This window comes from Megascapheus bottae, chromosome 16, assembly GCF_031878675.1.
Source record: "Megascapheus bottae isolate mThoBot1 chromosome 16, mThoBot2.hap1, whole genome shotgun sequence".
NCBI lineage: Eukaryota > Metazoa > Chordata > Mammalia > Rodentia > Geomyidae > Megascapheus > Megascapheus bottae.
In genome coordinates this window covers 3,955,187-3,967,597 of record NC_143524.1, presented here as the reverse complement: position 1 = coordinate 3,967,597, position 12,411 = coordinate 3,955,187, and the positions used below count along the sequence as shown (strand labels likewise).

At 49.4% G+C, this 12,411-nt stretch overlaps 1 protein-coding gene across 2 annotated transcripts; it reads right to left on the bottom strand.

Moving 5' to 3' along the window:
• Positions 1-3,706: 3,706 nt before the first annotated feature.
• Positions 3,707-5,652, bottom strand: Pold4 (DNA polymerase delta 4, accessory subunit). Of its 2 annotated transcripts, none has more exons than XM_090347272.1 (4): positions 5,363-5,652; positions 5,044-5,133; positions 4,716-4,837; positions 3,707-4,168 (listed from the first exon to the last, which is right to left on the bottom strand). In XM_090347272.1, exons 1-4 carry the CDS (start codon positions 5,454-5,456, stop codon positions 4,097-4,099), a joined length of 378 nt encoding a protein of 125 aa, XP_090203398.1. In that variant the 5' UTR covers positions 5,457-5,652; the 3' UTR covers positions 3,707-4,096. The 2 variants fall into 2 exon arrangements, with proteins under 2 accessions (XP_090203398.1, XP_090203400.1); XM_090347274.1 differs by having other exon boundaries at positions 4,726-4,837.
• Positions 5,653-12,411: the final 6,759 nt, after the last annotated feature.

Below are 12,411 nucleotides of genomic sequence, written 5' to 3'. Positions count from 1 at the left end.
ACAGACTTTGGTGCCCGGGCTGGCGTTGAGCCTCGATCCTCAGATCTCAGCCTCCTGAGTAGCTAGGATGACAGGCATGAGCCACAGCACCAGGCATCATCCTTTTTATGTTAAAACAAGTACTCCAGATATAACAAGAGTAGAAGGCAAAACTAATAGATTTTAAAGACAAAACTCCAAAACGACTAAGAAAATTCAGAGTGAAGGAACTGCATCCATTCTACAATAGAAGGTCCCGGAAGCAGGGATGCCACTGTGCAGGGCCGTGTGCAGAGGAAGTGAGGCAGGGGTGGCTCCAATGCAGCAGGAGAAGCTATCCTGCTCAGAGCACCCTGCTACTCTTTCCTTCCTGAAAACTCATTCTGTAGCACTTCTAGGTTGCCTGGGGGCAGTGCTTGTATTACATGGCTTTTTAACTTTCCCCATATGTGGGCCTTATCTCATCAACACCATGCTAAGCATCTGGACCACAGGTGTGAGAAGATAGGCCTGGCTGTGAATTCTAGCTCTGCTATTTACTAAATGAGCAAGGTGTGTTTGCCCACAGCCTCAGTTTCCTTATTTGCAAAACATAGTACTTACCCAGTAAAGTTGTTCTGCGGATTCAGCTGATAACATGTGCTTACTCAGCACCACAGATGGTACCAAAGGGCACTTAGCATACCATCCCTCCCAGAAGTGCCAGGCTTTCTGTGAACATCTGCTTCTCTAATAGTCCCAGCCCCCCAAATGCCCCTCTACATTCGTTTCTGCATGCTCTGCCTCCCTTCCTGTAACAGTGAACACATGTAAAAGCTGCCATTCTTCTTTATGTGTTTGTTCCTAGTCCTCTGACCATCACAGAAACCTCAAGAATACAACTGCCACTTAGTATCATAACCCATCCCCATATAACCACCTTCTTTATTGTGTAATTATAACACAGTGTCACTCCCTCTAAAACAAAAGGCACACCAAACACAAATGCCTCCCTCAGTCCTGGTCCCCTCTCTAGTTCTCCTGGCAGTAAAAAGGCCCAAAAAGCACTGGCAAACTCCCAGGCATGCTCTACCCAATCACTCACGACGCTGCTCTTATTGAGAGCTCCAGTGATCTCTATGGCTTAATCCAGTGAGTCCTCACACTGCATTTTAGTGGCCTCTTAAGAGCATCTGAAGGCTGGACACCCTCTGCCTACGCCCTCTAGCCACTCCACTCTCCTGACCTTCCTCTGTCCCTATAGGCTCCTCAGTGTCCTTGTCTGGGTCCTCCTGTTTCTCTGGCCACTGAGTATAGAAAGCCCCAGGTCTGTCCTTGTGCCACTTCTCAACATTGTGCATTCTCAGGTAATCTTGCCTACTCTTCTTTATTTTAAATTATTTATTTATATGTCAGTACTCATATTTGTATTCAGGGCCTTGCATTTTTTTTTCTGCCTGTCCTGTGGCTAGAACTCAGGGCCTGGGCACTCTCCTTGGGCTTTCTTAAGGCTCTACCATACCACTAGGCCATGCTCTCAGCTCCAAGGGCCTTGCATTCTTGTTCAACTATTTTGCTCACTGCTGGGGCTTTCCCACTTGAGCCATGCCTCCGCTTCTGATTTTCTTTTTTTTTTTTTTTGCCAGTCCTGGGCTTGAGCTCAGGGCCTGAGCACTGTCCTTGGACTTTCACAAGGTTAGAGCTCTACCACTTGAGCCTCAGCACCACTTCCAGCTTTTTTCTATGTATGTGTTACCGAGGAATCGAACCCGGGTCTTTGTGCATGCTAGGCAAGCACTTTAACCACTAGGCCAAACTCCAAGCCCTTTGATTTTCTTTTTGCCAGTCCTGGGGCTGTAACTCAAGAGGGCCTGGGCACTGTCCTTGAGCTTCTTTGACTTAAGGCTAACACTCTACCACTTGAGCTACAGCACCATTTCTGTCTTTTTTTTATTTATGTGGTACTGAGGAATCAAACTGAGGGCTTCATGTACTCTGCCACTAAGCTACATTCCTACCCTCCACTTCTGATTCTTTTTTTTTTTTTTTTTTTGTGGGTCAGTGGGGCTTGAACTCTGGACCTGGGCGCTGTCCCTGAGCTCTTCAGCTCAAAGCTACCACCCTACCCCTTCAGCCAGAGCCACACTTCCCATTTTCTAGTGATTGAAGATAAGAATCTCAAGTTTGTTAGCGCCTAGGCTGGCTGGCTCTGAACTGTGACCCTCAGATCTCAGCCTCCTGAGTGGCTAGGATTATAGGCATGAGCCACAGTGCCTGGCTACTTCAGATTCTTCTTTTTGGTGCCAGTCAGGGTCTAGGTGCTGTCCCTGAGCTTTTTTTTTTGCCTGAGGCTGGTGTTCTACCACAATGTAGCCACAGCTACACTTCTGACTTTTTGAGGGTTAATTGGCGATAAGATTTTCCTGCCTGGTCTGGCTTCGAACCACTATCCTCAGACCTCAGCCTCCTGATTAGCTAGGATTATAGGCATGGGCCACTGGATCCTGGTCAGATTTCTTATCATGGTCTTTAAGACTCTATGGGTTATATGCTACCTATTTGGCCTCTGGACTCATTCCCTAAAACCTCTTCCCTCATCCCTGGTACACTGGCTTCCATTCCATGCTCCTTGAACAGTCTGAAAATGCTGTTGCCACAGGGACTTTCTACTTGTCATTGCTTCTGTCTGGGGCATTTGCACAGGTGCAAGCCTTGTCCCCTTCCTTCCTTTATGTCTCTGCTCAAATGCCACTTTATATATAGAAGCCTTCTGTGCTCTGTCCCCCTAAATTAGCACCTTTGACTCCTTGACCTAGTTCACTTTGACTCTTTGGCCTAATCTTGTTTATCACGACCATCCACTTGATGAAACTAATTTCTATATTTGTTTTGTCTGTTTTTATAATGAATAATACTCCATGGAGTCCCTTTGTACCTAGTACATAGTAGGTTCTCAGCAGTTAAGAAAGAGCTTGATATGTGTAGTCTGGTCTTTCTACTTACTTCTGTATGCTTTTGAGTGACCTCACTTAGCCTTTCTGAGCTTCAGTTTCCCTCTCTCTAAAATCTACAAGGAATTTTTAAAAGAAGGATTAGAAATAATACATTTGCAATACCTGGGACACGGTCAGTTTTAAATAAAAGATACTAAAAAGGCCCTTAAGCCCTTCTCTAGGCTTATTTCCAGTAATGAATAATAGTGCTGCCTCTGTCAGCCCCAGATGGACAGCTGATAACAGCACATGAAGATAATTCCATATAAGGCATTACTGATTCCATTCTCCACACTGTGCCCTGATCCAAAGTCTCCTAAGCATTATTCCAAAGCTCCTCAGATGGTGGCCATGTCTGAGCAGGTCCTGCAAGTTGGGACTCTCCAGCCCTGCTTTGTATCCATTAGCCCCCAATGGGGGAAGCAGTTGGCTGGCTGGGCATGTGTAGGCCTGTCTGAACCTTATGAGCCACAACTTCATGGATCCATCTTTGGCAGAGTGCCTGTATTTGATATGTGGCCAACCCTAGGCAGGCTAGTCTATAGCAAGCACATCAAGCAAGTTTTCCCTGGGTGGTCAGGGAAAGTGACTAGCGAGAGGTACTCCTGTGTACCACCAGAGGGCACCACAGGCTGCTGAGTGCTGGGGAAGACTGTGAAGGCAGGAAAGGGGGTGGTGTGCTAACTGACCTGCCTACTATCTTGCTGGGGCCTGGCAACCAAAGCAGGACCATATGAAGGGACCGGAGGTCGGAGTTTCAGGTTCAATATTCTTTATTATAAGCATTAGTGAACTGATTGCTCTGTGATCTCAGCCAGTCCTGCCTTCAGGTGCCCAGCCTGAGGGGGGAGTGAGTATATACATCTTTGCCTCCTAGGTCATTTGCCTCTGTCTGGCTCTGTGCCAGGCAATAATGAATTTGCCACGTCACAGGCCAGAGAGAATGTAGCAGCTAACAGAAGGACAATGTCCAGGTCCTTGTCCCAGAGACTGCTCTCCACCTAGGAGATTGTCAGCTAGAGCCAGCTGGTAAGCTGGAGGGACTGCACCATGGAGACCTTCATGTTCAGCCCACCAGATGTTCTTCCAGAGCAAAGCCAAGATGAGCCGAGCAGCAACTGGATCTCCAGTGTGTTCCAAAGTTCTCAGAGGCTAGCAGGAATGTCAAGGGCAGGATGGCCTGGGCAGTCTCTCAAAGGGGATAGAAGAACCAGAGACTGTAGAAGACAGGAATGGGAAGAGGAAACATCAGAAAGAAAAAGAGTCATCTAGGTCCCTTGAGCTGACTTCATCAACTCCGGTTATTGCCATTGCCTGTGGTACTTGACAAACCTCTCAGGACTAAAGAGAGAGTCCCTTGAACTCTGCATGAACCCTTCTCTCACCATTAGCGCAGAGATAAGAATTCTTTTTTTTTTTTTCCAGTCCTGGGCTTGAGCACTGTCCTTGGACTTTCTCAAGGCTAGAGCTCTACCACTTGAGCCTCAGCACAACTTCTGGCTTTTTTCTATGTATGTGGTACTGAGGAATCGAACCTGGGTCTTTGTGCATGCTAGGCAAGCACTTTAACCACTAGGCCAAACTCCCAGCCTGCAGAGATAAGAATTCTTAAAGCCTTAGCCAAGCATTTTGGAGAATCTTCTTGCCTGCTTAGCAAGCAAGACTTTTTCTGACTCTCCAGATTTTGTCCATTTCTCCTTCAGGTCAGGGCCACCCCTCCCCAGGCCAGCAGAGTGACAGTGCCTGGCAAAGGCTGCTCCTGACCTCTCCTGACCTGCACTGGAAGCGGGGGTCTTCAGGGTGGGCCTTCAGCACTTGGTGCACTTCTGGGGGAGGCTCCAAGCCCAACTGCTCTGCCCGATGCCACCGCTGCAGCCGTGTGATCCCTGCCAGGGTAGGAAGAAGAGCTGGGCTTATAATGGGTAGGGAAGAGTCCAGGCTAGAGGACAGAGAGTGCGTGTGGGGTCTCAAGAGCTTCCACATCCAGTGTCCCAATTGGGCAGGCCTTTGGGTCTCTTCTGAGACATGCAGGTGACAGAACTGACTCAGGGATGCACTCGATGGGCTGGAGCAGGACGGGTGCTGTTCTCACCTGTGCAAGGCCCGTATTGCCAGGCCAGGTCAAACTGCCGCAGCAGCTCCAGAGCCACTTCCTCCTCGCTGGGGGGCTGGGGCTCCTCCCCTGCAAAGACAGCTGCTCCTCAGGCCTGCCCCAGCCTCTGCCCAGCAGAGGCCTCATCAACTGCGCCACTGCTTCCTGGCCTACTCCCCGCCCCTTTGCCTCCACCATCCAGCGGCTGCCAGACCTGACGGTAGGTCAGAGACAACACCCTACTTTCCCTTTCCATCCTCCCTCCCCCCCCACTTGTCTCTTGTGTCCGCTCCTCCTGCCGCCCCCAATCTTCAGAAACCTAGCTCTGGTGCCAGCTCCTCCTTGTGCCCAGCAGGTCCCTCCCTGTTCTTCACAACTGGGTAGGAGTCAGTGATGAGCCGTTTCCGGCCCATGGCGGCCACCCAGGCAGGCAGAGGAGGTGACTGTGTTGAAGAAGAGATAGGCCAACCGGTGCGTGAGAGACAGCTGCTGAGAGAGAGTGAGAGAAAAATGGGGCCAGAGAGAGAGAAGGGCCAGTGGCCGAGCAGACAAGATGACCCAGACAAGCCCAGAGAGGAAGTCGCTTAGTTCCAGGGAATGACGTGTGCCCTCCCCCCACCCCCACAAACATGCAAACCTCAGAGACCTAAGCGAATGGAAGGCCGCCTCTGTGAGGCGGGGCCCTGATTCTAGCCAATGGTGAGCGGCACAGGATGAGGGGCGGGGTAGCCGCTGCAGCTGTGTTCTAAGAGCGGAGAGGTTAGGTCTGGGGAGGAGGGTGGGGACCTGTCAAAGTGCCCCAGACTGCACCACCTCCTCCTGCCCCTCATTGGTCTACATGGGTCCCCAGGGATGTACAGAGCGTTATCCTCAGCCTCTCACTTCCCGTTTTTTCTTCCTAGGCAAATGTTCTTTTCAGCCTCACTAATCCCCGTAGCGAGTTTGTAAGTCCCCTGAGCCCAACTGGAACCATCCACCTCAGCCCCTTGGCTGCCACACTGTGGGGGCAGATTCAAGGTCCAAAGACTTTGGGCTAATCTAGCCCCCTTCCTTGCTCTCATCCCACCTTAACCAGCCCCAGGAGACCTGGCTAGAGAAGCCAATGGGTTCCAAAGTCTTCTTGCTCACAGTCTGCACCTAATGGCACTGCCTATCCATTGCTGGTCCAGGCAGATGAGTTGCCTGACAGCTTTCCTGGAGTCCCACGGCTTTCCTCTGGCCGCTCTACTAGTCAGATTTCATACTACACAGGAAGTCAGAGAAGCCTGGTCCCCACTCACCGTGGGTTTGGATCTCTAGTTCTTTGTTGGCAAATTTATCCTGTGTTTACCCAGTGCATATGCGCTGAAAAATAGTATCTGTAAGCCTGACCTTCATGTTGTGTTCATGTACCAAAAACTGTTCTAAGCATTTTCTCACTTAAAATGGATGTCAAAAGGCTTTTGAAAGCAGGCAGTATAGATAACATCACTGCTTTTAGTAACAGGCATTGGAGAACCTCAGTCAAACCATAGATCTTTCCTGTGCCCCAGGAAAATGGAGTTGGGAGAGATGCAAAGTTATCAGTGCTAGGCTGTAATTCTTAAGAGAAGAGGTCTTCACTAAAACCACACAGAGGACAGACAATTCGATTAGTACTGGAAGGCCTCCTGGAGGAGGTAGACTGCTGTAAACAGTGTCTTCTCCATTCTCCACCCATGACCTTTGTCCCTTGGGCTCCTGTCATCGCTGACTCACCCCTACTACCGCCTCCCCCTCACCAACTTCCTGGCAACAGGCAAAAGTGCTGGCCAGTGGGAGTCTGGGAACCAGCACTGGGATGGGCCAGCACTAATCTCTGGAGGTCTTATCCGGTTCTGCCCTCCAGGGTGCCTTTTTCATTCCCTGCATCTCTGAGATCTGTGTTAGAAAGAGGGCCAGGACCCTGATGCGTGTGGAGAGCACTCTGGAGAGACCACCTGAGGTGGTAGCCAGATCTTCAGGGTCTCTCTCTTTGCCTGACTCTGTCCATCAGTTTCCAGGAGGAAGGCTGAGGAGGAGGGAACTGTGGGTGCACAGAGTTGGAGGACCCTTCCCTGCCTCGTTGTTCATGCTAGGCCAAGTTTAATGCTCTCTTCCAGGTGCCTTATAAACTCAGTGATCCCCTTCCCATATCCGTGGTGAAGGGATCCGGCTGAAAGGGGAGGGGAGGGGTGGTAGAGAGGCCCAGTTGGGAAGATGGGAAGAGCAATTAGGTGTTGGGTCCAGTCAGGTATGGTGGAAGCATTGTGACCAGGTTCTGTGTGACTGGCCACCTCTCCCCGGAGACCCTCAGCAAAGGACTCTTGCCCTGTAACAAAGGTATGCAGCACCTATTTTCTGAGTCCACAAACCCCAGAGGGAGCAGAGAGCCATGGGTGGGGCAGACCCCTCCTCATTCCTAGTGCCTCCCTGAAAGCTGATAGCCGTGGGGCCTGCACCGCCCAGAGAGCGTGAAATGGGGTGTGCCGCTGGGCGGCCACAGCAGCTCCCACTGCTGCCTGGGCCTATTCCCCTTTCTCCTTTGGCAGCTTTCTCCTTTGCCACTCTGACCCGCTTTGTCGATGCTAATTGGGCCATTCTAGCTGGTACCCCTGCACTTCTGGCTGAGGCCCAGCTAGACTCTCCAATTGGACCTGAAAGATGTCTCCTGTGGTTTTTCTACACCCAGGTCTTGGAAAGAGAGCCAGTAGGCAGCCCAAGTGCAGGAGCTTTAGGACTGGCCCTAAGGCCTAGCGTGCAGGGACCTCCCAGGCTGCAGGTATTCCTCTGACCAGAGCACAATGGAACAGGGCCCAGTGGAAGATCTGGAAGAATGGTCCCTGACATGCTAGTGTCCTCCTTTCACTTGGCATCTAGATCCCTAGGGTCCATTGGCAAGTATACTGGCCTCCAGTCTGCCAGCCTTATGTCTTTTCTTCCTTTCTCTCTTGTGTCTTTCTCCTCTCCTCTTCCTCAGCCTTCTTTCTTACGAGATCAGATGAGATGGGCCATAGACCCTCAGCCTTCTTTCTGAGCACATCCCCCAAACTATCTCCTGACATGTCACAGTTTAGGCCCTGGCTAGAGGTCAGGCCTACAGAGAAGTGGGAAGGCTAAGTTCTGTCTTCTGTGAGAAGTGCCCTGAGGCCCAGGCATAAGTTCCTATGTCAGTCCTGACACCCAGAGGTTGGGGATGAGAGTCAAGACTGAAGTTCAGGGTACCCAGAAGAAAAAAGAACCAGAACATGAGCCCAGAGCCTTCCCAGGAACTTGCCACTGAGTGTTTTAGGCAAAGGGAAATCAGGACTGGTTTAGCTCAGGCAATGTGGCAGGGCTGGAAGAGGGGTATGTTTATGCAGCATATGCACCCTGAGAGCCCCTTCTCTCCTCCAGTTGTTAAAGCCTGTGGGGAGAACTGGATGGAGCTGGGAAGGTAGAGGCATATGGAAGGAGGAGAGCAGCTGCCTAGGACCCAGAAGGCTGTGAGGCAGACCCAGTTTTCCTCACTCTTCCTAGTACCGCCTGCCTCAGACCCAGACACTCACCCTGAGCTGAAGATTAGGCCAGCTCAGGGGACTCTGGGGAGAGAGGATCTCATGTGTCTTCTTCCCTGCCCTTACCAACCTTCCATACTTAGTCTCAGATAGGGCATCCTAATTCTGGTGGTGAAACTGGAGCTTTGAAAAGGTGGCTTTCTAGGCATTCCTCACCTTGGCCACCAGGTGTCAGACTTTGTCTAAGCACCAAGGAAATTCCCCAATAGGCAGGTCTTGGAGGCAGGGCAAGTTGGAGAGGTGACCTGTGAGCTGGCAAGCCCCAGGGACCCTGAAGGTTGCGACTGGACAAAAATCAGAACTCTGGCTAGAAAGCTTTCCACTGTTATTCTCTCACTGCTCCCCATCAATCCACGAACAAGAGCTTTGTCCCCTTCTGGGAAATTTGTATGTCAATCTGAGTCAGGGAGCTCAAAAATTGAAGGGACAAAAAGCAGGGGGCAGTTAGGGCTCCAAAGAAGAGAGAGCTAGGAGGGAACAGCTAGGCCTGAATCACTAGCCCTTGTGCTGTAGGCATAGGGGAACCAAGAGGGCCTCCCTCTCCATTGAGACTGCTGAGGCTGTGGTAAGTGGTGCATGTATGTGAGATGAGTGTCTGGGTGCGTCCCCTCCTATACCAAGATCTGGGATGGTGGGTCAAGAAGCTGGCAAGATCTGTTAACTTGCTAGTTCCTATGTCCACTCCTGTCCTTTTTTTTCCCCTCAAGTGACAATTTTCCATCTGTGTTCATGCTTTCAAAGACAGCAACAAATATGACAATGAAGTTTTTTAATCCACAGTGCTCTCCAGAGATGACAGGAGAAACGCTTCTTCCTCTTTCTTCCCCTCTCTCCTGGGGACACAGGACTTCTGGACATAATGTCCATCCCAATGACACTGCAGGGCCTTGGCAGATGGATTTGTATGTTGTCTTTGGATATCTGGACTTCCTACAGTGAGGCTGAACTTAAGAGGCTGCACCTAGGCAGCCAAAGAAAACTCAGCCAATCTTAGGAAAGCATTTTTGAATGAAGAACCAATGACAAAAGCACACACACCAAAAACACTGATCATCTATCATTTACCAGGAGCTACTTGTCCTTGATGTTGGCATTTCCCTAAGAAGCCATGTGAGGGGAAAAAAAAAAAAAAGCCATGTGAGGGCTAAGGCATGGCTCAAGCAGTAGAGCATCTGTCTAGCCAAACAGGAAACCCAAGTTTAAGCCCCTGGTATCCCCCCCAAAGAAGTGGCGATACACACACACACACACACACACACACTTTTCTTGTCAGTCTTGAAGCTTGGACTCAGAGCCTGGGCACTGTCCCAAGATTAGCACTCTGCCACTAGAACCACAGCATACCATTTCCAGCTTTTTCTGTTTATGTGGTACTGAGGAATAAAACCCAGGGCCTCATGTATGCTAGACAAGCATTCTACCACTAAGCCACATTCCCAGTTCTTTATATTCTTATACAACTAATAGATGCTTTAAAAGAGTAAGAGAAGCCAGGTGCAGTGGCTCACGCCTAGCTACTCAGGAGGCTGAGATCTGAGGATCACAGTTCAAAGCCAGCCCAGGCACTAAAGTCTGTGAGACTCTTATCTCCAGTTAACCACCAGAAAACTGGAAGTGGCACTATGACTCAAGGGGTAGCCTTGAGCTGAAGAGCTCAGGGACAACAGCCAGGCCCAGGGTTCAAATCCTATGACCAACAAGAGAGAGAGAGAGAGAGATTGAGAGAGAGAGAGAGAGAGAGAGAGAGAGAGAGAGAGAGAGAGAGAGAGAGAGAGAGAGAGAGAGAGAGAGAGAGAGAAGAGCGAGAGAGAGAGGGAGTCCAAAACTAGAGGAGGGGCACACCCCACTACCATGGGTAGGAGCTATTTGGGGGAAGAGTTCAGGAGTTCAAGCTCTAAAGTGCTTGCTGACCTTGTTCTCACCTGTGGTCCCTGCCCCCATCCGCAGTTTCCACATGGGGGTGCCTTTCCCAGTGCTTTCCTGGGCCATACTACTAAGTGGCTTCCAGTTACTAAGAACACAGTTTCTCATACTGTAGTCTCTCACTCCTTGATTCTCTACCATTCCCATCTTGGTAGTTCTCAGCTTTGGAACATGACCTGTCTTACCTCTTTGGTTTGGTAAACAAATAAACCATCATAACTGGCCAGATGCCAGTTGCTCATGCCTGTAATCCTAAGTACTCAGGAGGCTGACTTCTGAGGATCACAATTTGAAGCCACTCTGGGCAGGAAAGTCCATGTGAGTCTTTTCTCTAAATCAATCACCAAAAAGCTTGACACAGAACTGTGACTCAAGTAGTAGAGCACTAATCTTGAACAAGAAAAGCTCAGGGACGGCACCCCGGGGGGCCCTGAGTTCAAGCTCTAGGACAGAAAGAAAAAAAGAAAGAAAGAAGGAAGGAAAGAGGAAGGGAAGGGAAGAAGGGAAGGAAAGGGAAGGAAGGAAAGAAGGAGGGAGGGAGGAGGAAGGGCCGACATTATCCATGTTCAGAAGGTCCCTAACAAACATGTGTCTGCTTAGATCACCTGGTTCTCCCATATGGCTTCCAGAAAGCCTCTGGATTCTCTGTTTGTCTCCTTAGTCCCCGCCCCAAACTCCTCCATTCTTCTTCAGCCACCACCTCCTCACTCAGCAATAACATGTTTAGATCTCTTCTATTTAAATACAACCACCACGAAACAAACAAAAAGCCTTCCTTGATCTGTCCTTTTACTAGCAAACTCAGAGAATATATTTACCCTTTCTACTATCTTCCTTTTGGTTTCTCCTTTTGCCTCAAAATGTGATGTCTGCCTCTCATTTGCTCTTCAAAGGTTCCCTGTGGCTCTCAAACTGCCCAAGCCCATGGGTTTCTCTCCACATTCTTTGGTCAGTTCCTCTGCAACCCCAAGACTAAATCATCTACCACCTTTAAACTCTCTTCTCTCAACTTCTAAAGTCTTGTTGAAAACTCCTTAAATCAACTTAAATTAAATTACCAAGGACTTTACTGTGCTAGGCATCATGCTGAAATACTGTCAGGATATATAGATGAACAGTTCTGGAGCCTGCCCTTGAGGCCGTGTGAAAAGGATGCAGCACACATCACTAACTTGTGTACTACCCCATCTCAACCTGTCCAAAATGTGCCTATCTTCTGAGTTGTGCCAGAATGCACTGATGCTGTATGCCAGGATAAAATATAGCAATGGCTTAGATACCACTTCATCTCCTAGGGTTCCCAGCCTAGAACCTTCACCCCACAGGATGTGGTCCCTCCTTTCTTCCTCCAGTGTTCTTATCCAGGCCTTTTGTCCTACAGTTAATCAAATTCTATTTTGTAGCTTAGTTTTTGAGGGATGTATTCATTTTCTAGATAATTCTGTTCCATACAACTTTCTACTTAGAAATTCAGGCTGGAGCCTGAGTTGAGTGGTGAGATAAAAGAGGAAAACTTAGAACCTTCTCCCTAAGAAACTCATAGTGGGGTTGGGAAGGTAGCTCAATGGTAGACTTCTTACCTAGCATGCTTGAAGCCATGGGTTCAATTCCTCAGTACCACATACACAGAAAAAGCCAGAAGTGGTCGCTCTCTCACTCACATCTTAGATATGCCCCTGACCAGTCAGTATGATTCTCGATGCTAGGTGCAGAATAAAACTCTGTTTAACTTCAAAAAAAAAAAAGAAAGAAAAAGCCAGAAGTGGTGCTGTGGCTCAAGTGATAGAGCATTAGCCTTGAGCATAGAGAGGCTTAGGGACAGTGCCCATGCATTGAGTTCAAGTCTCAGAGCTAGCAAAAAAAAAAAAAGGAAAAAAGAAAAAAGACACTC